Source organism: Bombina bombina, chromosome 4 (genome assembly GCF_027579735.1).
Source record: "Bombina bombina isolate aBomBom1 chromosome 4, aBomBom1.pri, whole genome shotgun sequence".
NCBI lineage: Eukaryota > Metazoa > Chordata > Amphibia > Anura > Bombinatoridae > Bombina > Bombina bombina.
The window spans coordinates 102,661,329-102,688,534 of record NC_069502.1 but is presented as its reverse complement, the minus strand read 5'-3'; the positions used below and the strand labels follow the sequence as shown (position 1 = coordinate 102,688,534).

Below are 27,206 nucleotides of genomic sequence, written 5' to 3'. Positions count from 1 at the left end.
GTCAGAAAATTATTGATTACAAAGAAAACACTGTATTACACATTATCAAGTTGGAAACAACAAAACATGGAGAAATACGTGTGACTTATGTGCTTACCCTTGTATCTATGACTATGAAAAATGATCACTTATTTGTTGTTCTGACATAACAACATTTTAGATATCAATGATCAATACATGGTAAATAATATGCTGTATGAGCACAAGGTTTTACATATACAAATGCTATCCAAATGCCCTCTAGTGGTCAAATTGCATAATGATTACATGCACTCTTCAAGCTCTAAGAAATGAGCACACGAACCTCATAGGTTTAGCTAGCAAATTAAAATAAACACAGACAAATGATTAATTGGTGAGAAACCTTTGATATCATTGATATTACAAAATTTACTTTTATAATAATGCAAAACATGATTTGTTTTCTAAACTGTCCCTTTAACAAAAATACATATGCTAACATATATTTGCAGATTGTTGGTATATCTACATGTACTTGTTCAAACAATAAATATTGAAAACAGATTTATATTGACGTGTTAAATAAAGTCTATTTTCTTAAAGAGACATTATTGTGTTAATTTAATTTTAGAAAGACATTTGTTTTAACAATGAATATGGTTTAAAATCCTTTTAGGAGTGGGGGGTGAAAATATGCTAACAATAATATATTTGGAGATTAACCAATGTGGAACTCATACATGATACAAAAATAAACATTTGCATTAAAGGGACAGTATACTATATTTTTAACAGAACTGTATGTAATAGACACTACTAGAAACATTATTAACATATACTGATATCAATATTACAAAGCTTTAAACACTTTCAAAGAAAATAGGGTTATCTCTATTGAAAATATAGATGAACCCCCATTACAACCGTAAAACAAGACAATACCCCATCATTAACATATGAAAAGACCCTTTACACAAACTGGAGAAAGCTGGAGATGGTACTCACATGAAACTTAGAGGCTTGGCGAGGAGTCTGAAAATTACTTACATTTTATTTGAACAGAAGCAAAATGAAACGTGTATTTGGTAAACAATGGACTATCTAACTAGAGACCAAATAAAATATTTTGATTTATAATGTGAGTGTCTAATGGACCTTTAATAAAATATACGACGAAATTACATTTAGAAGAAGTCGGCATCATATATTTAGCATATGATAAAGATAAATGCATATTGATTACTTTATTCTAACACAATAGCGCATATTTATGAATTAGATATCTTTAAAAGTAAACACAACAGTCATTTTTAAGAAAAAGGAACATATTGTTGACAAACATATTAAACAACATGGACTATAGAGATTTGCACTTGCCTCGAAATATCATATGCATGAAAACATTTTGCTTTCGTTCGTTTATTCAACCAGACATCCATCAAAAGAGAATGTGGTGGTCTTTATCAGCTATGGGTCAACAATGTAACATGATGCAAACAATCCATATTCGCAATGTTTTTAAACTTGGCTTCATTCACAAACGTGTTTAACGTGCACAAACAAATATTGCGGGACTACGTAATACAATCAGACTTTTTTTACCTTTGCATGTGACGTCTTAATTAACATGGCGCTTCCTTGATCACGTAAGAACGCAATCCAATAAAAGGCACATTCTTGATCACGTAAGAACGCAAACAAAAAAAAGGCGCATCCTTGATCGCGTAAAAACGCCATCCAATAAAAGGTGCATCCTTGATCGCGTAAAAACGTCAGTCAATACAAGGAATCATTGGACTGCCTGGCAGGTGACGTCTTAAGCAACATGGTGCATCCGCGATCGCAGAAAAACTGCAGCCAATACAAGGACTCAGTTGACAGCTTGGCATATCACTAAGAAACGTATTTATATTTTTGTAACTAGTATGTGTCTAGATTGCTATATAGGAATGTCACAAATCATGAATCATCTTTTCGGACTTGACTGTCCCTTTAACTATACCTATGGTGTATATCTTTAACATTTAAAATATACACATGAGAAATACATATGCCATTGATGTTTTAAGATATGTTTAGATTGTTTTGGAATAACAATAATGACAAATGTATTGATCAAACGTCTCATTTATTTAATTTGAAACATGGTCAGACTACCTATAGCCATATATGGGATGAAAAGTATTTTTTAACAATATTTAGAAAAACATATTCCTCATCTAAAATATGCGCATTACACACAGAGATTGATTTGGTTACACTTTTACAATAAGATAGAATAGAAAATGAAATACATGTGCTGTCAACATTACAATAAGATTGTTTATTATTAAGATTATATGTCCTTGTTCATGTAAAAAGGACAAAAACGCTTTAGAAATGGAAATACATTCATTAACAATTGTGCTCACCATCACTTAAAGGGACATGATTTTTATTTATAAAAAGAGGATACACAGAGACAATACTATTTCAATTAAATGAACACTTTACAGGGATTATATCATTGTATCAATCCTCATTTGTTAAAGGTGCATCAATTCATGCAGAGTTTATAAATACACACATGGATGTGAAATTTGAAATATACATATATAACAATCTATATATACATATATAAAACAATTACTATGCTAATCATAATCATGCAATGATAAAGCTTTTAGAAAAAAATATAAAGACAAAAATAAAAATTACATTGGAGATGTTAATCTTAAAGTCATTTACAATTGTATTACATATATGATTCAGGAAACAACATTATTTTGGGTAGGTCCCTTTAAGGATCAACCAGATAAAATAGAGATTTCAATCAATGACATGAATAAGGAGGACAAAGAATCGTGCAATGACATGTCTTTTATTAGTATGTCAGAAAACAACAACGTTTATAAATAATATGGTAAAGATCATGAAAATTGGAGCCATATGACAAGGTAACAGAGTGCATCACTGTTACGGTTACCCTTAGTCTCGCTGAGAGATGGACCGCTTAGTAGCCTGGATCCCTATTGCTAAAGAGGGGAGAAGCTGCTTTCCATAGTATTCTATATGAGTCTCGCAAATATAGAATAATCTCCCTTAGCTGCAGTACAGCTAGGATACCCTTCTGCCCACAAAAACGAGTCAACGCTGCGATTGAGGGTCAAACAAGAACTCAGGACTGGGATGCCCAGCCTGCTTTTTATTAAGGTTACATGCACACAGGGCACTCCCAGGGGGGGGGGAAGCACAAAATCCCCCATCACACATTTAGATAGAGAGCAATGTCCTTTGACAGGCCACAATAGGATTACAGTACTTAAGATAACAAGTTTACAAGTTCATCTTATCAATTAGCAGTCTGGCTCCGGAGGTGATTAGACAATGGGATTGTTTATCTCTAAACTTAGAGCTGAAGCCAACAAACTTGTATTTAGACAATAGTTTCTAAAAGCTGAAAAAAGTTAACTCTTTATGAAATGATACTTGTTACGGTTTTCTTGGAGCCCTTCTTAGGCGCTGGCTTGGCTGGTTCAGGCATTGCTGCTGGGAAATAAGCTCTTCACAACAAAATAACTAATGCTTCTGTAACAATCACAGTCCATGAAGAGAGTTGCCAAGGGCCACCATAGCCCCATTGGAGCCATATGACAAGTTAACAGAGTGCATCACAGTCCATGAAGAGAGTTGCCAAGGGCCACCATAGCCCCATTGTAGATATATGACAAGGTAACAGAGTGCATCACAGTCCATGAAGAGAGTTGCCAAGGGCCAGCATAGCCCCAATGTAGATATATGACAAGGTAACAGAGTGCATCACAGTCCATGAAGAGAGTTGCCAAGGGCCACCATAGCCCCATTGGAGCCATATGACAAGGTAACAGAGTGCATCACAGTCCATGAAGAGAGTTGCCAAGGGCCACCATAGCCCCATTGTAGATATATGACAAGGTAACAGAGTGCATCACAGTCCATGAAGAGAGTTGCCAAGGGCCAGCATAGCCCCATTGTAGATATATGACAAGGTAACAGAGTGCATCACAGTCCATGAAGATAGTTGCCAAGGGCCAGCATAGCCCCATTGTAGATATATGACAAGGTAACAGAGTGCATCACAGTCCATGAAGATAGTTGCCAAGGGCCACCATAGCCCCATTGTAGATATATGACAAGGTAACAGAGTGCATCACAGTCCATGAAGAGAGTTGCCAAGGGCCAGCATAGCCCCATTGTAGATATATGACAAGGTAACAGAGTGCATCACAGTCCATGAAGAGAGTTGCCAAGGGCCACCATAGCCCCATTGTAGATATATGACAAGGTAACAGAGTGCATCACAGTCCATGAAGAGAGTTGCCAAGGGCCACCATAGCCCCATTGGAGCCATATGACAAGGTAAAAGAGTGCAACAGGCACAACAATAAACTGAAAAAAAGGCCAAATGGCAACAATAACAAAAACATCAACATGTGGATGGAGGATTCTTATCTGTGCCCTTGGAGCATCTCCAGATCCTCCACTTACTGGTCATCCTCTTCATCGTCCTGTGCATGTCCAGCTCCAGATTCAGGCCTTGAATTTAATAGCATGATTTGACGCAGAGTCAAATCCTGAACCCGGAGCTGGGCCTGCATGGTGTCGTTCATCCCTCTCAGGACAGCTGTGTTCCTCAACACGGCCTGCTCTACTCGTGCTATACCTTCTAGCATGAGCCATGCTGAGTCACAGCCTAAAATAAAGAATAAATCAAATATTAAGGATAATTTCACAACAGATGAAAAAATAAGCAAAGATACATTGTCATCATAAAGACAAATCATTCTTTACATTAATTTGTTGAAATTGATTCTTTACACATTAAATATGTTATTCAGACAGACCGAAATCATTAAAGGGACAGTTTCCTCAAACATGTTGTCCCCTTTAATTGGTTTTCGATGATCCACTTATACAGCTTGAGTGTATAAAATCTTGTTAAAGTATTTACATTGTACTTACATTAGCTATTTAAATATTTTAATTATACTGTGGTAGGCACACCTATCCTTAAACATTTTGGTGTTGAGGACAAGCTGTGTAAACATAGCAACCTGAAGAAATTACATTCCCACTGGGTTAGACAAGAGATAATGTATCAACATTTGTACATAAATTGTTGGATCCAAGTAGTGGTGATTGGTATATGTAGTGATATCAAATTAAAGGGACACTGAACCTAAATATTTAATTGACTGATTCAGATAGAGCATGACATTACAAATATTAAAAAATTACACATATTCTTTAAATGTTAGAATTCTCTAGCTAGATTTTGAATGCAAGAATGTAGGTTTATAGGGCAGGCCATATTTGTTTATCAACTTTGGTTGTCCCTGCTGGTTGATGGATACATTCATCCAACAATAAAGAAATGATGTCCACAATTATTTTCTATTTAAAATTAATTCTAGGCATTTCTTTGTTTCAATAAAGATAGCAAGAGAATGAAGAATAATTCATAAGAGTAGTAAATTATAAATTTGATTAACATTGCATGCTCTATTTGAATCACAATAGAAAAAAATTGCCTTCAGTGTACCTTTAAGTATCTTATAATGTGGATTTTGAATGATACTTACAGCTGTGCCCGGGAAGGACAATCCGACACCCAGGACAATGAAGGTTGAGACAGGGGGGAGGGATGGGATTGGGGAGGGATGAGCTGCTGCTCCGGGGTAGGCCGTACAGCTGGGGAGTGGTGAGTTGGGGTCTGGGCAGCTGGGGTAGCTGTACGGCCCATAATACGGGGAGAGCGGCGAAGGGGGACGAAGGGCCGTTTTTTGGGAGGGACAGGAAAGGAAAAATGGGAAGGGCCGGCAGGGGTCTGGGCCTGGGCAGGGGTCTGGGCCTGGGCAGGAGTCTGGGCCTGGGCAGGAGTCTGGGCCTGGGCAGGGGTCTGGGCCTGGGCAGGGGTTTGGGCCTGGGCAGGGGTCTGGGCCTGGGCAGGGGTCTGTGACTGGCCAGGGGACTGGGCAGGGGCGGAAAACAGATGACCAGAGGTGGAGGATCCATCTGAAAAAAAATAATACAAATATATTAACATCTCATACATCATGAAATCAAATCAACGCATTTAAAATTGATTATGTTTTCAATATACTTAGAAGTGTGTTTGAATTTCTAAACAATTATGAAATGAGGATATGATATGCATATAGGCACTCAGATGAATATCAATGACTGTCTGTACAATTATAACATTATTATTGTGGTTTGGCCTGGAATATGCATGTGACATAATGATGGCATGAATTATAAATAAAATAAAATAAAAAAACATCCAAGCATATTTTCATGCTGCCTGATATAGAAAGGGGGCAGTAGTGTATTTGAACAGACAAATAATATTCCTTTTTAAAGTGCAAAAGCTGTAGACTTTGAATGTCTTCAATAAAATGATTTCTAATAAAGCAACATGTTGTAAACATGATAGATATATTTCACATACCATCAGACTTCAAGGCAGCCTCTTCCTCCTCCGTCACACATGTTAAATCAATCTCTGTAAAACATAACATGTTGTGTACACGTTAAGATCAGATATTATAACATATGTTACTGTTGCTCAAAGACACACATCAATGTTGCATTAAAGACATACACACCCAATGTTATGATTTACATCATTTTGATGGAGCATACAAATGACATTAGATTTGTTATTCTCAATGATTCAGATTTTCAATGTATTGTTTGTATTAATTTTAAAATCATAAAAGCATAGTACATAGAACATTTAAGATTTCTCATGTGTGTATCACTTGATGACTGTTGTCAAAAATGAACATGGAAACAAACATATGCTATACATCTTCTGAATAACAAAGGTGTAGACTAAGAAAGTTTTAATTATTAATCTTTATGTTATGCTTCATGAGAATCATGCTCATAATATTGATTACCAATACACCTTCAATGACATATAAATGACATATAAATGAGTCAATGGACTTACCAGGAGACCGCAAATGCGGCTCTGTGTAAGTGCTGGATTCCTCGGGGCTCCCCACACCAACTCTCTCTATGAATGATATAGATATATATTAGTGAACACATTTGGGATAGCACTAAATCACATCTGTAGCGATTTTTAAGAATAATCAACTTGAAAATGTGAAGAATAGAGCAGTCATTATCCTAAAAAATGCTTGATTGAATCAAGGGGATTCTGTTAAAAATGATGTATTGAACATATGTTTAATTTCTGACTATTTTAGACATCAAACTCATCTCATACGATGCTATTGCATATCTAAATATACCCATTGATCAATGTTCTTAAAAGAATACACACAAACCACATTTTGAATAACAGCTGTTGACAAATATAAACAAAGACATGTGGCACATCGAGCCATTTGTGCAATGTACAGTAATCTTGTTTAGGACACAAAACATATTTATCACAATACAAAACCAAATTGATTAGTACAAATATGTAATCATGGTGCTGTTAGAGTATGCTGATATCTATAAAGTAACTCCAACAGTGAATATGTGAATTATATATCAATATTGTCTAATCCAAAGAATGTAAAGATGAATGAATCTATTGTTTATTAAAGGGACACTGACATGATTTATTTCAATCATTGATTTCACTGTTCAAACTGTTCCAAATGATTTTACATTGACTCCTATTATAATTGGAATGTTGCTACATTTTAATCTTAAAGGCAGATAAGCAATATTGGATTCAATAAATATTGTTTGTTGAAGGTATCCACCAATCATCAATCAAAACCCAGGTTGGTCAACCAAAATTGAGCTGCAGATAAACGTACATTCTTGATTTTAAAATACATTTAGCAATAGAATATTTCACATATGATTATAGTATTATGTTTAAATGTTGATTAATATTGCATGCTCATTAATAATTTTAGCTCAGTGTCCCTTTAATATAAAAATATATTGATTTGACAATGTTGGTGTTAATGAATTCTCTACTCCATATGTTGATGTAATGAATGGGATTGAGCATGCAATTCCAATCTAATATGTTATTTAAGGATATCCTAAGAATTATTTAATTTTCATCTATTAAAGGGACATGAAGCTCTAAATGTGTAATTGTATACTTTTTGAAACTATGTACTACTGTTATCTAAACACATGATTTTAACTTTTGTAAAAATGCCAATTTATGCATAAAAAAACAGCCGGATAATACCAGTAATGCATTGTTTAACCTAAACCAAAATCCATCTATTTTTTTAAGAACTAAAACAACAGAATGAACCAATGTAGCTCATAAAATGTTTAAACAAAACAATAAAATCACGTTTAAAAATCATTCTATGTAAAATTTAGTTGGCATGTCCCTTAAATGACGTGATCAATTTAAAAAATTGAATATATATTTTTAAAATCTAACCATATGCAAAAGTGTGTGTATTTTTTAAAAATGTATACAAATAAGATTAAGCAATACACAAGGGAAGAATATAAATTGGACATTCAAAGAATCTTACATTAAAATTAAGACATCCAGAATAGATGGGATATCTTAAATTCCAAACAAAATCAGAGTAGTCTTACAATGTAATCCTATTTTTTGGTTTTATTTATTCTTATTTGCAAAAAGTTTTAAAATCCATTTTGCAGATACATATAAATATTGAACAATGTGGATTTAGTATGTAATGTTCTGTCCATGTTTCTAAGACAAATGTCAATTAAAATGAGACATACCATACTGTGACAAGCCCTGCCTTGAGGATCCAGCACCAACATCCAGATCTGTAATATATTAAATGAGGATTGGATATCATTAATACAAATCATGCCATGTTTAAAATCTTTACATTATTAGCAAATCAATTAAAAACTATTAATCCTTTGGTAGTCCCATGAGTTAATTGTTTCCTCAATTAAATTCATGATAAATATATCCTGTACTCTTATTTTCAATCAGTTGTGTTATTTACTGTAGCTTAAATTATTTTTTTGTGTTATTTCATTCTCATCAATTGATGGGCATATGTTATAATTTTTTTTGGATTCTGCTTTTTTCTTTTTTTATTATGTATAATATTGAAAATAAGAATACTGTATTCTTCACATATATAATAATTCACATTTCATTTTGACCAACATGTGTAAAGCAATGCCACTTACAGCAAACCCATGTTAACATGTATGCGCAATTCCATTTTCGCGATCATTGTGCAATGATTCCAAGCGGAATTACGCATCCGTCATTTGACCAACATGTATAAAGCAATGCCACTTACAGCAAACCCATGTTAACGTGTATGCGCAATTCCATTTTCACGATCATTGCGCAATGATTCCAAGCGGAATTACGCATCCGTCATTTGACCAACATGTATAAAGCAATGCCACTTACAGCAAACCCATGTTAACGTGTATGTGCAATTCCATTTTCGCGATCATTGCGCAATGATTCCAAGCGGAATTACGCATCCGTCATTTGACCAACATGTATAAAGCAATGCCACTTACAGCAAACCCATGTTAACGTGTATGCGCAATTCCATTTTCGCGATCATTGCGCAATGATTCCAAGCGGAATTACGCATCCGTCATTTGACCAACATGTATAAAGCAATGCCACTTACAGCAAACCCATGTTAACGTGTATGCGCAATTCCATTTTCGCGATCATTGCGCAATGATTCCAAGCGGAATTACGCATCCGTCATTTGACCAACATGTATAAAGCAATGCCACTTACAGCAAACCCATGTTAACGTGTATGCGCAATTCCATTTTCGCGATCATTGCGCAATGATTCCAAGCGGAATTACGCATCCGTCATTTGACCAACATGTATAAAGCAATGCCACTTACAGCAAACCCATGTTAACGTGTATGCGCAATTCCATTTTTGCGATCATTGCGCAATGATTCCAAGCGAAATTACGCATCCGTCATTTGACCAACATGTATAAAGCAATGCCACTTACAGCAAACCCATGTTAACGTGTATGCGCAATTCCATTTTTGCGATCATTGCGCAATGATTCCAAGCGGAATTACGCATCCGTCATTTGACCAACATGTATAAAGCAATGCCACTTACAGCAAACCCATGTTAACGTGTATGGGCAATTCCATTTTCGCGATCATTGCACAATGATTCCAAGCGGAATTACGCATCCGTCATTTGACCAACATGTATAAAGCAATGCCACTTACAGCAAACCCATGTTAACGTGTATGCGCAATTCCATTTTCGCTCTGTGACGCATATTCTGTAGAGTGCAAGAAACATCATTCCTATTTCATGTGTCACTAATCTAAAATCAGATATCTAAACATCATATGTAGTGTATGTTGTGAGACCTTTGTAGGTTTAGTATCTGACTATATACACATTTTTTAAAAAAAATTCAAATATTAAGATATTATATGAAGTTGGATAGTTACCTGGTTCAGATTCTCCATCATCTCCTCCCAGGCCACCAGACGGAGAAGCAGCTGCCCTGGCCCCTGCGTCAGGACTTTCAGATCCCGCAGCTGGGAGGGAAGAAGAGGAGGCCGAGGATGGCGAGGATCTAAATCTTTTGAGGACCCGGAGATTGAGGAGCTCGCATAAAGTCACCTCATAAGGGAGTAGGTATAGTTTCCGCAGGGCCTTTCTTTGGCCCCCTCTTTTACGGGCTTGTACCCAGTCCCTTATGAGGTTGACTTTTTTTGTTAAGCGCAACCTCATATCTCTGAATCTCCTCATGATTTGATCCTGGCTCCTCTGGACGTCACACACCAATTTAACCACATTGGTGATAGACTCCCAGAGGGCCTTCTTAACAGGCGCATCTGTCGACCTCCTCTTGTTCCCAAACAGCTGGGGATAAAAGTCCTTGACGGCGTGGACCAGTGCAGCGCTCTCCTGCTTGGTGAACCTGGGAGGTTTCATGCCTGCTGGGTTGTATAATAATAATTATAATAATAATAATATATATTGCCTGCAGGCATTAGAGAACTGACAAAGATGGCAACGTGTAATGGACTTTTATATGGTGAAGTAAACATGAGATGCACCATGGGACAAGTTATCTGTACATCTGATTGGATAAAAGTTTGAAATATTGTTAGAATGTCTGTGAGACCATCCTGACTCAAGTTGTGTTTGTGTGATGAACTCTGATTGGCCGTTCCTTAATGTTTCATATCTTAGTAACTTCCATACACATACCTCCTGGTGGTGCTGTTACTTAATTTTTCATGTAGACTTATTTGTAACTCATGGGCCTGTCATGCGGATATGTGTGACGTAGATTTAATATCCGTGATCCGTTAAATATTAATGATAAAATTCTATTTAAAATCTAATACTGTCACATTATTAAATGTTGTATACATTTTTCGGTTTAATAACAGTCTGTTTCTTTAATACAAATACACATTTAATATTGTATGTCTTTATTGTTCATAAAATCCATTAATTTACTTATTGTGAAGTATTGATATTGCTCTATTAAATGTATTTCATAATGCACATTGATTGTGTGCTATTGCGTGACATTAGACTCTAATGTTTAAAGATGCTAATCTGGTGTTTCAAGATCCGTTTCTCACGCAATCTTTCTGAATGTTCAAATTCAGGTTATAATGTCCGTAACTTGTATAATCTGTTTATAAATGTTAAACTACAGGTTTTTTTGTTATTAGTAAATAAACCTCGAGCTTGTATTTGTCTGAAGTGCTCATATATGTTATTGTGCAATGGCGTCTTTATTTTTAAATAGACATTACAAACAAACAATTGTATCAAATGATCTGTAGAGATAGAAAATTGTTTAGACTTTAAAATGTAAATCAATTTATCTTTGTATTTAGATATCCTCAACAGAAGAAATTTAAATGCACATGGTTGAGCCAATCATATATTAAAGTAATGATAGCAACATCACAAGGAACATTCATAATATGAGACAATTTTTAAAGTTGCTTAAAATAGAATACTCATTCAGAATGTATAAATCATTAATTTTTTAACTGTCTCCCTTTAAGTATATTTTGAGTTCATGTCCCTTTAAAGAGACATTTCACAATAATGCTTGAAATATCAGAAACCTAGGCACCTTCCTTTTGCTAAATTAGTATAACATATGAGTAAAGCATATTTAGATTAACTTCTGGATTGTTTTACACACTGACTGAAATATATATTGTAAAGGATGTATTTCGGAGTCTTCAGCTTAGAGGGACATTAAGCTATATGTTATTTATGCATTTTGGATAAGATTATAATATTTGAACAACTTAATATGTTTTGGTATTCAATCATTAGATTGTAATTATATATATTCTTGGATTAAATACATATCTACATAGGCTATTTTGATGCTGATTGTTGGTTGCACATAGATGCCTTATGTAATTGACTAAGATATGTGCATTGATGTATCTTTTTCGAAGTATATTTAAAGACTGAATATAATTCTATAGTACTTTCTAAATATGTTTAAATTCTTTTATGAATTTTTAAAAAATCAATACACAATATACTTTGTGAATGTCCCTTTAAGGACCAAAACATTTGGAATGTTGATTTAACATTGTCAAAATAAACTAAAGGGGAATGAAAATTATATATAGATATGTGATGTCTAACTGAAGAGGTAAGATTTTAAAAACTACATAATATTAATAACTATAGTTAAATGACTCCACTAGAAAATTAAATCTTTTAACCTGGAATCCAATAACTAGCTTGTGAAAAATATGAAGTTAAATGACCTACCATTTATAAATGTAAAAATTTAAAAAGTTTAGAAAATAATGTTTTGAGATACCTAAGGAAAATACAAGATCTTATAAAATTAATTTTACATTCAACAACACTGTCACTTTAATGTAATTGAACCACTTCCCCTTCTTAAAAGTGAAACAAAATAATTTATGTCAAATTTTGACTACATATCCAAAATTATTTTAACATCTAAGAATTTCAAAAGAAAAGCATCGATGGATCTCACTCCACAATTAATTTAAAAAAGATAGTTTAATTTAATATTCTCTGAATCAGTGGATTTTCTAAAATTAATGCATTATTTGATCTTATGCATGTGCTTGTCAAATAGCCAACTACCAGTCATGGGAGTCAAATTGTTTTTTACTGACAGATTATATGGATATTTATTATAATCTGTTCAAAAGAGTGTATTTAATAATAAAATTATTATTATTACCATTTAAAAAATCAAAAGTTTCTGAAACAAAAAAAAAAAAAAAATCAGATGACAATCTGAAATTAAAAAACAAAATTTTACAAAGTTAATACACACGTTGTCAAATGTTCATAAAATACATTTACAATCATATTGTGTCTATGCTTTAACTTTGTTCAACATTTTATCAAGATATTTATTAATTAAATTTAAAAATAAATAAAATAAACATACACCATTATATTGTGTAATAAAAATTTAATGTAAATATCTGAATTTCTAATTATACATAATAATGTATATCACATTTCAGTAATATATATGTATGCTGAACATAAATGTAATATTTCATGTCCATTCAAATACCTCTATATCAACTATAATATGTATTACTTTTTCTGATTGTGATCCCTAAATACCTAATTATGAAATAAGTATGACTAATGTATGTAAGCTACTAATATTCAACATTCTTCCTGTGATTCTTAACTAGCATGCATTGGTACACCAACCTGGATAATGCATGGTCTTTGAAAGTCAATTCAGGGGTAAACAGTTGATCTTCAATAGGTGTCTGATTCATCAGTTCATAAAATAGAGGACTGAAATACCATCTAAAAAAGTAAAATCATCTAAGTGTCTGATTGTGATCCCTAAATATCTAATTATGAACTAAATATGACTAATGTATGTAAGCTACTAATATTCAACATTCTTCCTGTGATTCTTAACTAGCATGCATTGGTACACCAACCTGGATAATGCATGGTCTTTGAAAGTCAATTCAGGGGTAAACAGTTGATCTTCAATAGGTGTCTGATTCATCAGTTCATAAAATAGAGGACTGAAATACCATCTAAAAAAGTAAAATCATCTAAGTGTCTGATTGTGATCCCTAAATATCTAATTATGAACTAAATATGACTAATGTATGTAAGCTACTAATATTCAACATTCTTCCTGTGATTCTTAACTAGCATGCATTGGTACACCAACCTGGATAATGCATGGTCTTTGAAAGTCAATTCAGGGGTAAACAGTTGATCTTCAATAGGTGTCTGATTCATCAGTTCATAAAATAGAGGACTGAAATACCATCTAAAAAAGTAAAATCATCTAAGTGTCTGATTGTGATCCCTAAATATCTAATTATGAACTAAATATGACTAATGTATGTAAGCTACTAATATTCAACATTCTTCCTGTGATTCTTAACTAGCATGCATTGGTACACCAACCTGGATAATGCATGGTCTTTGAAAGTCAATTCAGCGGTAAACAGTTGATCTTCAATAGGTGTCTGATTCATCATTTCAAAAATAGAGGACTGTGAAATCCCATCTAAAAAAGTAAAATCATCTAAGTGTCTGATTGTGATCCCTAAATATCTAATTAAGAACTAAATATGACTAATGTATGTAAGCTACTAATATTCAACATTCTTCCTGTGATTCTTAACTAGCATGCATTGGTACACCAACCTGGATAATGCATGGTCTTTGAAAGTCAATTCAGGGCTAAACAGTTGATCTTCAATAGGTGTCTTATGCATCATTTCAAAAATAGAGGACTGTGAAATAGCATCTAAAAATTAGAAAATATTCTAAGTGTCTCCAATAGGATGCCTCCACAGCCTTATTCTATCAAATAGTTGGCACTTACCATGTGAACATGTCTTTGTATGGTTTTCAAGGTCAGCAGATTTGAAAGATAATGCCAGACATGATCCCATTGGTATACTTCAATTTCAATCTTGGCTTTTTCCACTGTCAGTCTGGGCAATCTTCACTGTCAGGCTTCTAATTCGTCCCTTTCAGTTTTAGATTAAGTCAGCTCCCTAATGGCAGAAAAAGTTTAATAAAAATTACTACAAGTGTGTGAATCAGTTCTGTACCCCTCTACCACCCCCCATTTCAGAATAAATTTCTGTCACTAGCTTACTAAGCGTGTGTAGCATCTTGTCTTATGTTCTATCAAGTGTGAAGATGAGTCATATTGAGCAGAACGAACCTCTAATGTGTGACATTGAACCATAGTCATGCTAGAGGATAGTAATGCTAGAGGATCCCTTTCTGAGTATGTACATTTTAAGTAATGTGTAAACTAAATACTAGTTTTGAAAATGTATGCCATATGATGTATTTGTGTACAATTCATGCCAGCAACAGTCCATACATTTATACTTACCAGCTGCTGTCCTCTTTAAAAACCAGGTGGCAAAGACTCGCTACAGGACCCAATGCCCAGAGCATCACCTATATTAATAAATGAAACACATTTTTAGCATTTGATGAACAATCCTAACCTGTTTGCACAATTCTCTACTTGTCATTTCCCTAGAGTTCACATCTATTGACAATACTCCAGTCTAACTTCTATTATTTACCGTCTAAAGTGGCGGTTGATGATGTCTGCTCTGACATTGAGCCCCTCGTCCCGGAATGGCCCCTCTAGAACAGGATCATCCTCCTTATCTCTGAGGAGGTTTCGTTGCGCCTGGACGCCCTGCAGCATCCCAGCCCGCTGTGCAATATTATGCAGGACACTACAGGCTACAACGATCTTAGCCACCTTCTTTGGGTTGTACTGGAGGGCTCCTCCCGACCGGTCAAGGCACCTGAACCTCATCTTCAGGAGCCCAAACATTCGTTCAACCACCGCCCTGGTTCTCTTATGAGCCCTATTGTAGCGCTCCTCAGACACATCAGTCGGGCTACGCAAGGGGGTAATAAGCCAAGGCCGGCTCATGTACCCAGAATCACCTATAAATTATGAACAGAACATAATTCAAACTGAATCCTCAAAATATTATTTTGATTCCAATAAAAGTTTTTGTACACGATAATCCACTAACAAATGTTTATTTTTGAAAAGAATAATCTAGTTCAATCTTATTCTCTATCTTCCCATTTCAGCTAAGACATGCTACATATGCGTATTTCTCCTAAACCAGACCTTGTGTAAAATGCTAACTAAATGGTTACATTGCATTCTCTATCTGTGCATTTAAGGTAAGACATGCTACATATCTGCATTGAACTAAAAATAGACATTAGCGGAAAGAGACAATGACATGGTTAAATTGCATTAGCTAATATCTTGCCATTTCAGCTAAGACATGCTACATATGTGTATTTCTCCTAAAACAAACCTTGTGTAAAATGCAAACTAAATGGTTACATTGCATTCTCTGAGCATTTAAGGTAAGACATGCTACATATCTGCATTGAACTAAAAGTAGACATTAGCGGAAAGAGACAATGACATGGTTAAATTGCATTAGCTAATATCTTGTCATTTCAGCTAAGACATGCTACATATGCGTATTTCTCCTAAAACAAACCTTGTGTAAAATGCAAACTAAATGGTTACATTGCATTCTCTATCTGAGCATTTAAGGTAAGACATGCTACATATCTGCATTGAACTAAAAGTAGACATTAGCGGAAAGAGACAATGACATGGTTAAATTGCATTAGTTAATATCTTGCCATTTCAGCTAAGACATGCTACATATGCGTATTTCTCCTAAAACAAACCTTGTGTAAAATGCAAACTAAATGGTTACATTGCATTCTCTATCTGAGCATTTAAGGTAAGACATGCTACATATCTGCATTGAACTAAAAGTAGACATTAGCGGAAAGAGACAATGACATGGTTAAATTGCATTAGCTAATATCTTGCCATTTCAGCTAAGACATGCTACATATGCGTATTTCTCCTAAACCAAACCTTGTGTAAAATGCAAACTAAATGGTTACATTGCATTCTCTATCCGAGCATTTAAGGTAAAACATGCTACATATTTGCATTGAACTAAAAGTAGACATTAGCGGGAAAATAAAATTAATGGTTACATTGCATCCTATAGCTGAACATTACGCTAACATTTTAAAAATACAGTGGCAATTGTCAAACTAATTAACCATGTTGTGCACAAATACTCACCAATGAGATAACCAGGGGGCATTTGTCTTTCCTCAAACGGTCTCCACAGGGACGACAGAGAGAGGATGCGGGCATCATGACTAGCCCCTCCAAAATTCGCACACACATGCATAATCCTCATCTGTGCGTCACAAACATACTGCACGTTGAGGCTATGAAAATGTTTGCGATTTCTGAAGGGCAAGTCATCAATTGGAGCACGCAGCGCAATGTGGGTACAATCTATGGCTCCCAAGACATTGGGCAATTGAGCAATATCAAAGAATTCCCGCTTCAGGCGCCTCCAATCACCATCATTCTGTGGGAATCCTATGTATTGCTTACTGATACGTACCATGGCGTCCAGAAAGTTATCAAACACCACAGAGAATGTACCTTGAGCCAGGCCATGCATGTACAGTTCTCCAGATTGAAAACTCCCGGAGGCCAGGACGTATAGACAGCTTAGCATCTTACTCATGGCGGGAACAGCAGTCCTTATTCTTATACGTGGCTCCAAATGAGGTTTAAGAAGATCATAAAGGCCAATGAGCTGTTCGCGATTGAGCCGATACTTATCATAAACCTCAAAGTCGCTCATGTTTTCCAAGGTGGGTCTCACCCTGTAGACAGGAGGACCTCGAACCAGATGACCCCTTCATCTCAGTCTGAGCCGCCGAGGCTGCCTGATTCGATCAACAGCTAGTTCGCCAATAGCAGCACCAGCAGTGTCTACCATGTCATCGTCATCCATCTTTCAAAACAGCGTAACAAGGTATGCACTTGATCTGATGTGGATCACAAGTGATGCTTTGGCCATGTTGTTTGGTGGATTTATAGTACAATTAGTCCAATGGTATTGAGTTTGTAATGATTGCTGATAGTATTCACTTGTTTGTATGTGAGCGGCGCGAATGCTTTCACAGTGGGCGTTTTTTTGTTGTTTGCTGAAATGTTGTTTTCCCCCAATGAATCTCAATGTGAAAGTGTCAAATATCACACATACAGTGCATGTTTGTAATGTTTGATCATATGCATAATCAATATTTCTTAAACACAATATTATAGTAACAAGCACACGTCCAGGCTAACATGAATGAAAGTGCATAGTTGTGTATAATGTGCATCGAATGTGATCGATCAATGTTGCTGCAACATTGTTTGTAAACGATAAAGTAACATCTGCCATCTGTAGTATTGTATATATAAGTGATTGACGAGCTGTCAATATTGTATGCGTCCCTTTCAAATTGCAATAATAATTCCGAACTTCCCGTCTGCCATCTGTAGTATTGTATATATAAGAGATTGACAAGCTGTCAATATTGTATGCGTCTATTTCAAATCGCACTAATGCTGAATAACTTCCGGCTGTCATCTGTAGTATTATATATATAAGTGATTGCCGAGCTGTCAATATTGTATGCGTCCCATTCAAATGGCACTAATACTGAATAACTTCCGGCTGTCATCTGTAGTATTATATATATAAGTGATTGCCGAGCTGTCAATATTGTATGCGTCCCATTCAAATGGCACTAATACTGAAGAACTTCCGGCTGTCATCTGTAGTATTGTATATATAAGTGATTTGCGATCTGACAATATTTATTAATTGTCCCATTCAAATCTCCCTAATAATGCTGTTCCAAACTGTTATTTACGTATATGTTGTATTGTAGTATTGAGTGTTAAAGTTCCGAAAGGGGCGGTACAGTCGTGAATCTGTATTGTGTATGGTTGAATCTTCTAATGACGTCATGATATTATTAACCTGCCTATGTAGTTCAGAAATCCTCATTGTGTTGTTGCATTGCGCTACATTGCTATTGTGTGCTGAATAAAATCTAAATGTGTGCTTTGTGGTTGCGTGATGGGTGATGCGTGTTATGTACATGTACGTATATATTGTGATTGTGTCCCACATATGCTGACTTCTATATAGCGGTCTAGCATTGTTGTTCCTTCCCATAAAGTGACATCTGTAATCTTGTGTAATGATGTTCTTGTTGTACGTAATTCCTAATGGTTTATTGTGATGGAATCATGATGTTAAAAGTACATTAAAATCCATATGTTCTGTTTTGTGATTCCTATAGAGAATGTAATGTGTTTTTCCCCCATCATTTGAATGCACATGTATGAGTGAATGGTAAAAGTAATGTATGTGCATCCATGATTGATCATGTGTTAAGCCTATGTAGATATGCTGTTGCTGCAAGCATATGAGTTGAATAAATGAAATGCAATAATAAAGGTAAATGAGAAGTGTTTCCCATTGTGTACTGTTTGTGAATCCTGAAAAGTTTAATTTATTTTTGTGTCCGTTTAAATGTAATATTTTGAACAAAAATGTTTGTTACTAGTGATGTTGATTTGTAGTTGATGTAATATAAAAGTCTGAAACAATTTAATGGTGTTGTGAATATTCAATAAGTACAATCCATAAGTCCACCATAGGGAAATAGTCATTTCTTGATCTATTTATCATAGCTGGGTCTAACGCATAAAAGCATGTATTTTCTAGCGCTGGTATTTGGAGTTTTTTGGTCTACGCTATTTGCGTGCGTTAGGGAAATGTGTGTTTCGCGTGCACGAGCACGTCTTCCCCATAGAAGTCAATGGAGGCTCTAAAATTTGGTAATTTTTTTTTTCAAAGACTGGTTTTCCTCGTAAAGTGAGTGACGTCATGAGCTTGTGTGAAAAAGTAACTAAATCGTGTTGTTTTTGTAATAAATAACTTTTTTTTGTATGTCATGTGGTGTATATTGTTTGTATGCATCGATGAGTGTATATTTGTGATAAGCTTATTAGTTAGATGTAGGTATATGAGGGTCTTTTCCCGTGTGTCAATGTAAGTCAATGGGAAAATGGATTTGTGTTGTTTTTTTTCAAACACCCGAGATCTCGCAACTTTGATCCTTTGTATTTTGCTGAAAAATTATTAAATCTGAAAAATAAATATAGTGTAGTGTTTGTATGAGTGTAAGTGTACTTTGTGTAATATTTGTTTTGTGATTTTGTGATTGTGAATGTTTATTTTGTCGGAATATGTTAACTACTGGGTCTGAGCTGTCGGTAGAAATTTGAGCGTTGGGTGATTTTTGAGTGTCGGTAAATGAACTCTAAATACCGGAGTCCGTAAGAAACCAGCGTTAGGGGCCTCTAACGCTGGTTTTCATGGCTAACGCCAAACTCCAAATCTAGGCCTAAGCTAGCTACAATATAACTAATAGTTACATTGTAGCTACCTTAGGGTTTATTTTTATTTTACAGGCAAGTTTGTATTAATTTTAACTAGGTAGAATAGTTACTAAATAGTTATTAACTATTTAATAACTACCTAGCTAAAATAAATACACATTTACCTGTAAAATAAAACCTAACCTAAGATACAATAACACCTAACCTTACACTATAATTAAATAAATTCCCTACATTAAATACAATTAAATAAATCAAATAAAATTAGCTAAATTACAAAAAAACAAACACTAAATTACAGAAAATGAAAAACAAATTACAGATCTTTAAACTAATTACACCTAATCTAATAGCCCTATCAAAATAAAAAAGCCCCCCAAAATAAAAAAAAACCTAGCCTAAACTAAACTATCAATAGCCCTTAAAAAGGCCTTTTGCGGGGCAGCTCTTTTTCCTGTAAAAAAAATACAAACACCCCCCCAACAGTAAAACCCACCACCACAAATAAAAGCCTAACTAAAAAACTAAAAAAAACTAAGCTCCCCATTGCCCTGAAAAGGACATTTGGATGGGCATTGCCCTTAAAAGGGCATTTAGCTCTATTGCAGCTCAAAGCCCTAATCTAAAAATTAAACCCACCCAATACACCCTTAAAAAATCTTAACACTAACCCCCGAAGATTCACTTACCGGGAGAAGTCTTCATCCAAACGGCAAGATGTCCTCAACGAAGCCAGCAGAAGTGGTCCTCCAGACGGGCAGAAGTGGTCCTCCAGATGGGCAGAAGTCTTCATCCAGACGGAATCTTCTATCTTCATCCATCCGGCACGGAGCGGCTCCATCTTCAAGACATCTCGCGCGGAGCATCCTCTTCAAATAGCTTCTTCTTGCAGAATGAATATCTTTTTAAGTGACGTCATCCAAGATGGCATCCCTTAGATTCCGATTGGCTGATAGAATTCAGCCAATCAGCCAATAGGATTGAACTTCAATCCTATTGGCTGATCCAATCGGCCAATAGGATTGAGCTTGCATTCTATTGGCTGATTGGAACAGCCAATAGAATGCTAGCTCAATCCTATTGGCTGATTGCATCAGCCAATAGGATTTTTTCTACCTTAATTCCGATTGGCTGATAGAATTCTATCAGCCAATCAGAATCAAAGGGACGCCATCTTAGATGATGTCACTTAAAGAGATATTCATTCCGAAGAAGACGTCGATTGAAGAGGATGCTCCGCGCCGGATGTCTGAAGATGGAGCCGCTCCGCGTCAGAAGGATGAAGATAGAAAATGCCATCTGGGTGAAGACTTCTGCCCGTCTGGAGGACCACTTCTGCCCGTCTGGAGGACCACTTCTGCCGGCTTAGTTGAGGACATCTTGCCGCTTAGAAGAAGACTTCTCCCAGTAAGTGAATCTTCGGGGGTTAGTGTTAGGGATTTTTTAAGGGTGTATTGGGTGGGTTTTATTTTTAGGTAAGGGCTTTGGGCAGCAATAGAGCTAAATGTCCTTTTAAGGGCAATGCCCATACAAATGCCCTTTTCATGGCAATGGGGAGCTTAGGTTTCTTTAGTTAGGCTTTTATTTGGGGGGTTGGTTGTGTGGGTGGTGGGTTTTAGTGTTTGGGGGGGTGTTTGTATTTTTTTTTACATGTTATAGAGCTGATTTCTTTGGGACAATGCCCCGTAAAAGGCCCTTTAAAGGGCTATTGATAGTTTAGTTTAGGCTATGTTTTTTTTTATTTGGGGGGGGGCTTTTTTATTTTTATAGGGCTCTTAGATTAGGTGTAATTAGTTTAAAGATCTTGTAATTCGTTTTTTTATTTTCTGTAATTTAGTGTTTGTTTTTTGTGATTTAGCTAATTTAATTTAATTTATTTATTTGTATTTAATGTAGGGACTTTATTTAATTGTAGTGTAGTGTTAGGTGTTCGTGTAACTTAGGTTAGGTTTTATTTGACAGGTAAATTTGTATTTATTTTAGCTAGGTAGTATAAGTATTTAGTTTTAAATAGAAATAATCTAGTTAATGATAGTAATTTTATTTAGATTTATTTTAATTATATTGAAGTTAGGGGGTGTTAGGGTTACGGTTAGACTTAGATTTAGGGGTTAATAAATGTAGAATAGTGGCAGCGACATTGGGGGCGCCAGATTAGGGGTTAATAAATGTAGGTAGGTTGCGGCGACATTGAGGGAGGGTGATTAGGGGTTAATAAATATGATGTAGGCGTCAGCGATGTTGGGGGCAGCAGATTAGAGGTCAATAAGTATAATGTAGGTGGCGGTGATGTCCGGAGCGGCAGATTAGGGTTTAATAAATATAATTTAAGTGTCAGTGATGTCGGGAGCGGAAGATTAGGGGCTAGTAAGTGTAAGATTAGGGGTGTTTAGACTCAGGGTTCATGTTACGGTGTTAGGTGTAAACATAAAATGTGTTTCCCCTTATCAATCAATGGGGTTGCGTTACCGAGTTTTACACTGCTTTTTGGCAGGTGTTAGACTTTTTCTCAGTCGGCTCTCCCCATTGATGTCTATGGGGAAATCGTGCACAAGCACATACGACCAGCTCACTGCTGACTTAAGCAGGGCTGGTATTGAAGTGCGGTATGGAGCACAATTTACGGTATGGAGCACAAATCTACTGCTCATCTGAAATTCATTCTAAGTGCTTTTGTATTTTCTTTTTATTATGCATTTGTTAATTATACAATTATATGGTAATTAATGGTCCTTTAAGAAGCTAAGAAAACTGCATACCAATGTTTCAGACATGAAGAACATATACCACAGGTTCTTAAATCAGAATATTTAAAATGAGACTTGTACAATAAAGTGTAAAGCTTCAGCGGTTTATGGGTAAAGTTAATTGGTATGTGGCATTGCTCAGGTAGATCTGAGTGGAGCTTTCATTGTCAATATCATTTTGTTAGCATTGTCTTGTGTTTATAAATAGAGTAAAATAAAAAAAAAACTTCTGTTTGTATTTTAGATTTTGGTTGTGGAGAAAACCTATTCTTATCCTCATTTAAGGCCTCCTGGAAGGATGTAATTGAATCATTTTATAGTGAAGTTGTAGATTTTCAATTTGGAAAAGGAGCAAAGAGTGATGGTCAGGAGATCGGACACTACACTCAGGTAAGATGTTTATTAAGCATTTCTTCTGTTTGGATTTTTGACACAGCTAAAATTAGATGTAGAAGTTTTACTTAGAATTTGTTAACAATTTTTGTATAGTTTTGACAAATAAAACGTTTTTCTTCCAGGTTATGTGGTACAGTTCATACCAGGTTGGATGCTATGTTGCAGAATGCCCCAGCAGTCAATATCAATATTATTATGTTTGTCATTACTGTCCATCGTAAGTATTAAATGTTTTATGAATAAACCTACATAGTTTGCTTATTAAATTATAATTGAACTGAACATTCAGGAACTAAATTAGACTATTATGTATACAAAAAATAGTTGAAATATGGCCATGCTACGAATTGTCCCACCAGATATTATTTTGTTGGCTATTACTGTTCAGTCCACAGAGTCCGGCTTCTTCATTTGAGTATAACATATATACTATATCTGATCTCTCCTGGTCTAGATGTAACTGCAAATAATAGGATTTACACTCAGAGTGTGGTATTACCCAGTGTATATAATGTGCAGTATACTCACTCCGAAATAATCGGAATCCGGCTCCTCCTATATTGCTTCTGGTCCCGGTGTGGTAAATCCAAAAGGCAGCAAACAAATTTTCGTTACAAAAACAAACATTTATTAAAATGTGTCACTAAGGACAGGTTTAAACGCTCTCATGAATGGCTCTACGCGTTTCGACGATATATTCGTCTTTCTCAAGAGCAATACAATTTGAAAATGCTGCCGTTGGATTACACAGGTGCTTTTTTATACAGGTGATTAGGTGTTCCTTTTACGGTCTAACCAGAATCGGACTCACAGAAATAACATTACTATATATCTTCTATGTTATCCTTAGATTTTTGTATCCATAAATGCTGTTGTTATGCCAAATCTTGTGCACGCAATAGTGCTAGAATTAATTTAAAACTTTACTACTTATAAATCGGATGAGTATAAACTTGCTTACGTAGTCGTTATCCTAAGCAGTGGTCTTAAGTATGCTGGATTTCAATTATCCCAATCAGATCTTATTTGAATGATTGACAGCTCGCTCTTGCACGTGATTGATCTGCATGAGTAGGGGACGGCATTGCACAAGCAATGGCTTGTGAAATGTTTAAGGGATAGTCTAATCCAAAATGTTTATTTTTAAAAAGATAGATAAAGCCTTTAGTACCAATACCCCAGCTTTGCACAACCAATATTGTTATATTTATATACTTTATACCCTTTAAACCTCTAAATTTCTATCTGTTTTTAAGCCCCTTCAGACGGTTTTATCTTAGGGAATTTTTATTTCTTTTCACAGCAAGACATTGCTCATTCATGGGTTCCATATATATAACATTGTGCTAACTCCTGTGGAGTTAATCATGAATCAGCACTTAGCTAAAATGCAAACCTGTAAATTGCACTGAGAAATGTCGGCTTAGATATATTGTAAGCAGTAAAAAGTGTATTAAAGGGACACTGAACCCAAATTATTTTCTTCCGTGATTCAGATAGAGCATGCAATTTTAAGCAACTTTCTAATTTACTCCAATTATCAAATTTTCTTTATTCTCTTGGTATGTTTATTTGAAAAGCAAGAATTTAAGTTTAGATGCTGGCCCATTTTTGGTGAACAACCTGGGTTGTCCTTGCTGATAGGACAGCACCAATAAACAAATGTTGTCCATGGTTCTGAACCACAAATTTGATGGCTCCTTAGCTTAGATGCCTTCTTTTTCAAATAAAGATATCAAGAGAATGAAGAAAAATTGATAATAGAAGTAAATTATAAAGTTGCTTAAAATTGCATGCTCTATCTGAATCATGAAAGAAAAAAATTGGGTTCAGTATCCCTTTAATATAACAGTTTTGGTTACACAAAACTAGGGAATTGGTAATAAAAGGATTTATCTATATTTTTAAACAATAACATTTTTGGAGTAGACTGGCCCTTTAAATGCAGGCAACATATTGCTGCCCGCTAGTCATGAGGCTGGGCAGACGAGGTACATGACAGCAAGCCTTGTCCACCTGCCTTGTGATAAATGAAGCCCTATATGTGCGTATTAGTCAGTGATTGGTTTGTGAGGGATTTTTTTATAGGCAGTTAAAAAAATCAGTTTAAAGGAAAAACATAAAACAATATACTGGCAAAATAAAGCTGCATAGTTAACTGCAAACATGAAGGCTCATTATCAGGTGACAATTTGTGTTTAATGTCCGGTCAAATTCAGCTCCAGGGCAGTGAGGTATTACTGGAACCTATTTGAACACATCTGTTGATCAAAGAGGAGTATGTGTGTAGCAATGTATTTTGCTTTTACATATGATACCAAAAGAACAAAGTCATTTTCAAAACACAGCTAAACATGAACATATTGTAGCATATCACACATATAAAGTACTTACATGTATCTCTGTTGTAATGGGTTCAATTGTATTGTGCTTACATTTTATGGTGAAAAAAACTTGTATTATTTAATTTGCCTCATTTTCTTAGTATCCTTAGATTACGTAAGGTAGGGTCAGGAGCAGCAATGCATTATTGAGAGCTATCTGCTGATTGGTGGCTGTACATAAATCCCCCTTTTCATTGGTTCACCAGATGTGTTCACCTAACTCCAAGAAGTGCATTGCTTCCCCTTCAACAAAGGATGCCAAGAGAATGAAGCATATTTGATAAGAGAAGTACATTGGAAAGTTGTTCTTAGTCTAAATTATTATTATTATTGAATTTAGAGCTAATCAAAAACATTTCTGTCCATTCACCTAGTGTTACTAATATATATTTTTAAATATTTCAGAGGAAATAATGTCAAGTCTATGGGCAATCCCTATGAAATTGGATCTCCTTGTGGAGCCTGTCCTAATGGTTGTGACTATGGACTATGCAGTAAGTTAATTTATATTAGAGGTTTACTTATGAGCTATTTCTTTATTTTCTCATGATCCTCATGAATGCATCAATATAATGTAGCTATTGTCAATAATATTGTAATACGGAGGGTCATAAGTCTCCAAGAATTTATTTTGACTTTTTCCACTCCCTGTGTTGCATTGTATACAAATGAGTGAATACCTTGAAATGTATTAATATTTTTGGGAAATGGAAAACTTTTCCACAACAACTGTTTGTATTATTTGGAAATTTACATACAAAGAAATAAAAGTTGACAAACCATTAATTTGACCTTTTTATTGTTTTAGCAAATTACTGCAGAGTTCAAGACTTTTACGGCAACTGCAAGGACTTCAAGGGGTCGTGTATAACTGATGCATCAGTTCGGAAAGATTGCCCTGCTACCTGCCAGTGCAATAACAATGAAATAAAGTAGTGTGCTTCTTCCAACATGGCTATATCCTAAAGATAAATATTATTATGCATTTATTTATATTTTATAGAATATTCTATGTACATTTTATTTTATTACAAGTAATATTGTTTTATTTATCATGATAATAATTTTTTATGTTGCCTATTTTATACATTTTTTAAAATAATTATATTTTTTTATATATTATATTCTACTATTGTTATTTATTTGATTAAAAAGTAATAATTTAAAGATCTGTAGTCAAATAATTCCTGTTATTATATAGCCATTGATGAAATGTAATTGTTTTGTTTAGAATTGTTAAATGAGACTCACATTATTTTTCAATAAATATGGTTATTTTAAATAATTAGTAAAATTGTGATTTATTTAAAATATACATTTTTTAAATTAAAAATGATTCATCACATTTTAAAGGGTCAGTAAAGTCAAAAGTTCATCTTTCATGATTCAGCTACAGCAGTGATGGCTAATCTTGGCACCCC

General features: G+C 35.0%; 1 protein-coding gene across 1 annotated transcript in view; it reads left to right on the top strand.

Annotated features, from left to right (window-relative positions):
* Positions 1–26,721, top strand: part of LOC128656935 (serotriflin-like) — a 111,197-nt gene extending 84,476 nt beyond the window's left edge. Inside the window, exons 8-11 of the mRNA XM_053711113.1 lie at positions 23,250–23,395; positions 23,524–23,618; positions 26,191–26,279; positions 26,594–26,721. Of these exons, the coding sequence (XP_053567088.1) occupies positions 23,250–23,395; positions 23,524–23,618; positions 26,191–26,279; positions 26,594–26,721 (458 nt within the window). The remainder of the gene's footprint in view (positions 1–23,249; positions 23,396–23,523; positions 23,619–26,190; positions 26,280–26,593) is intronic.
* Positions 26,722–27,206: the final 485 nt, after the last annotated feature.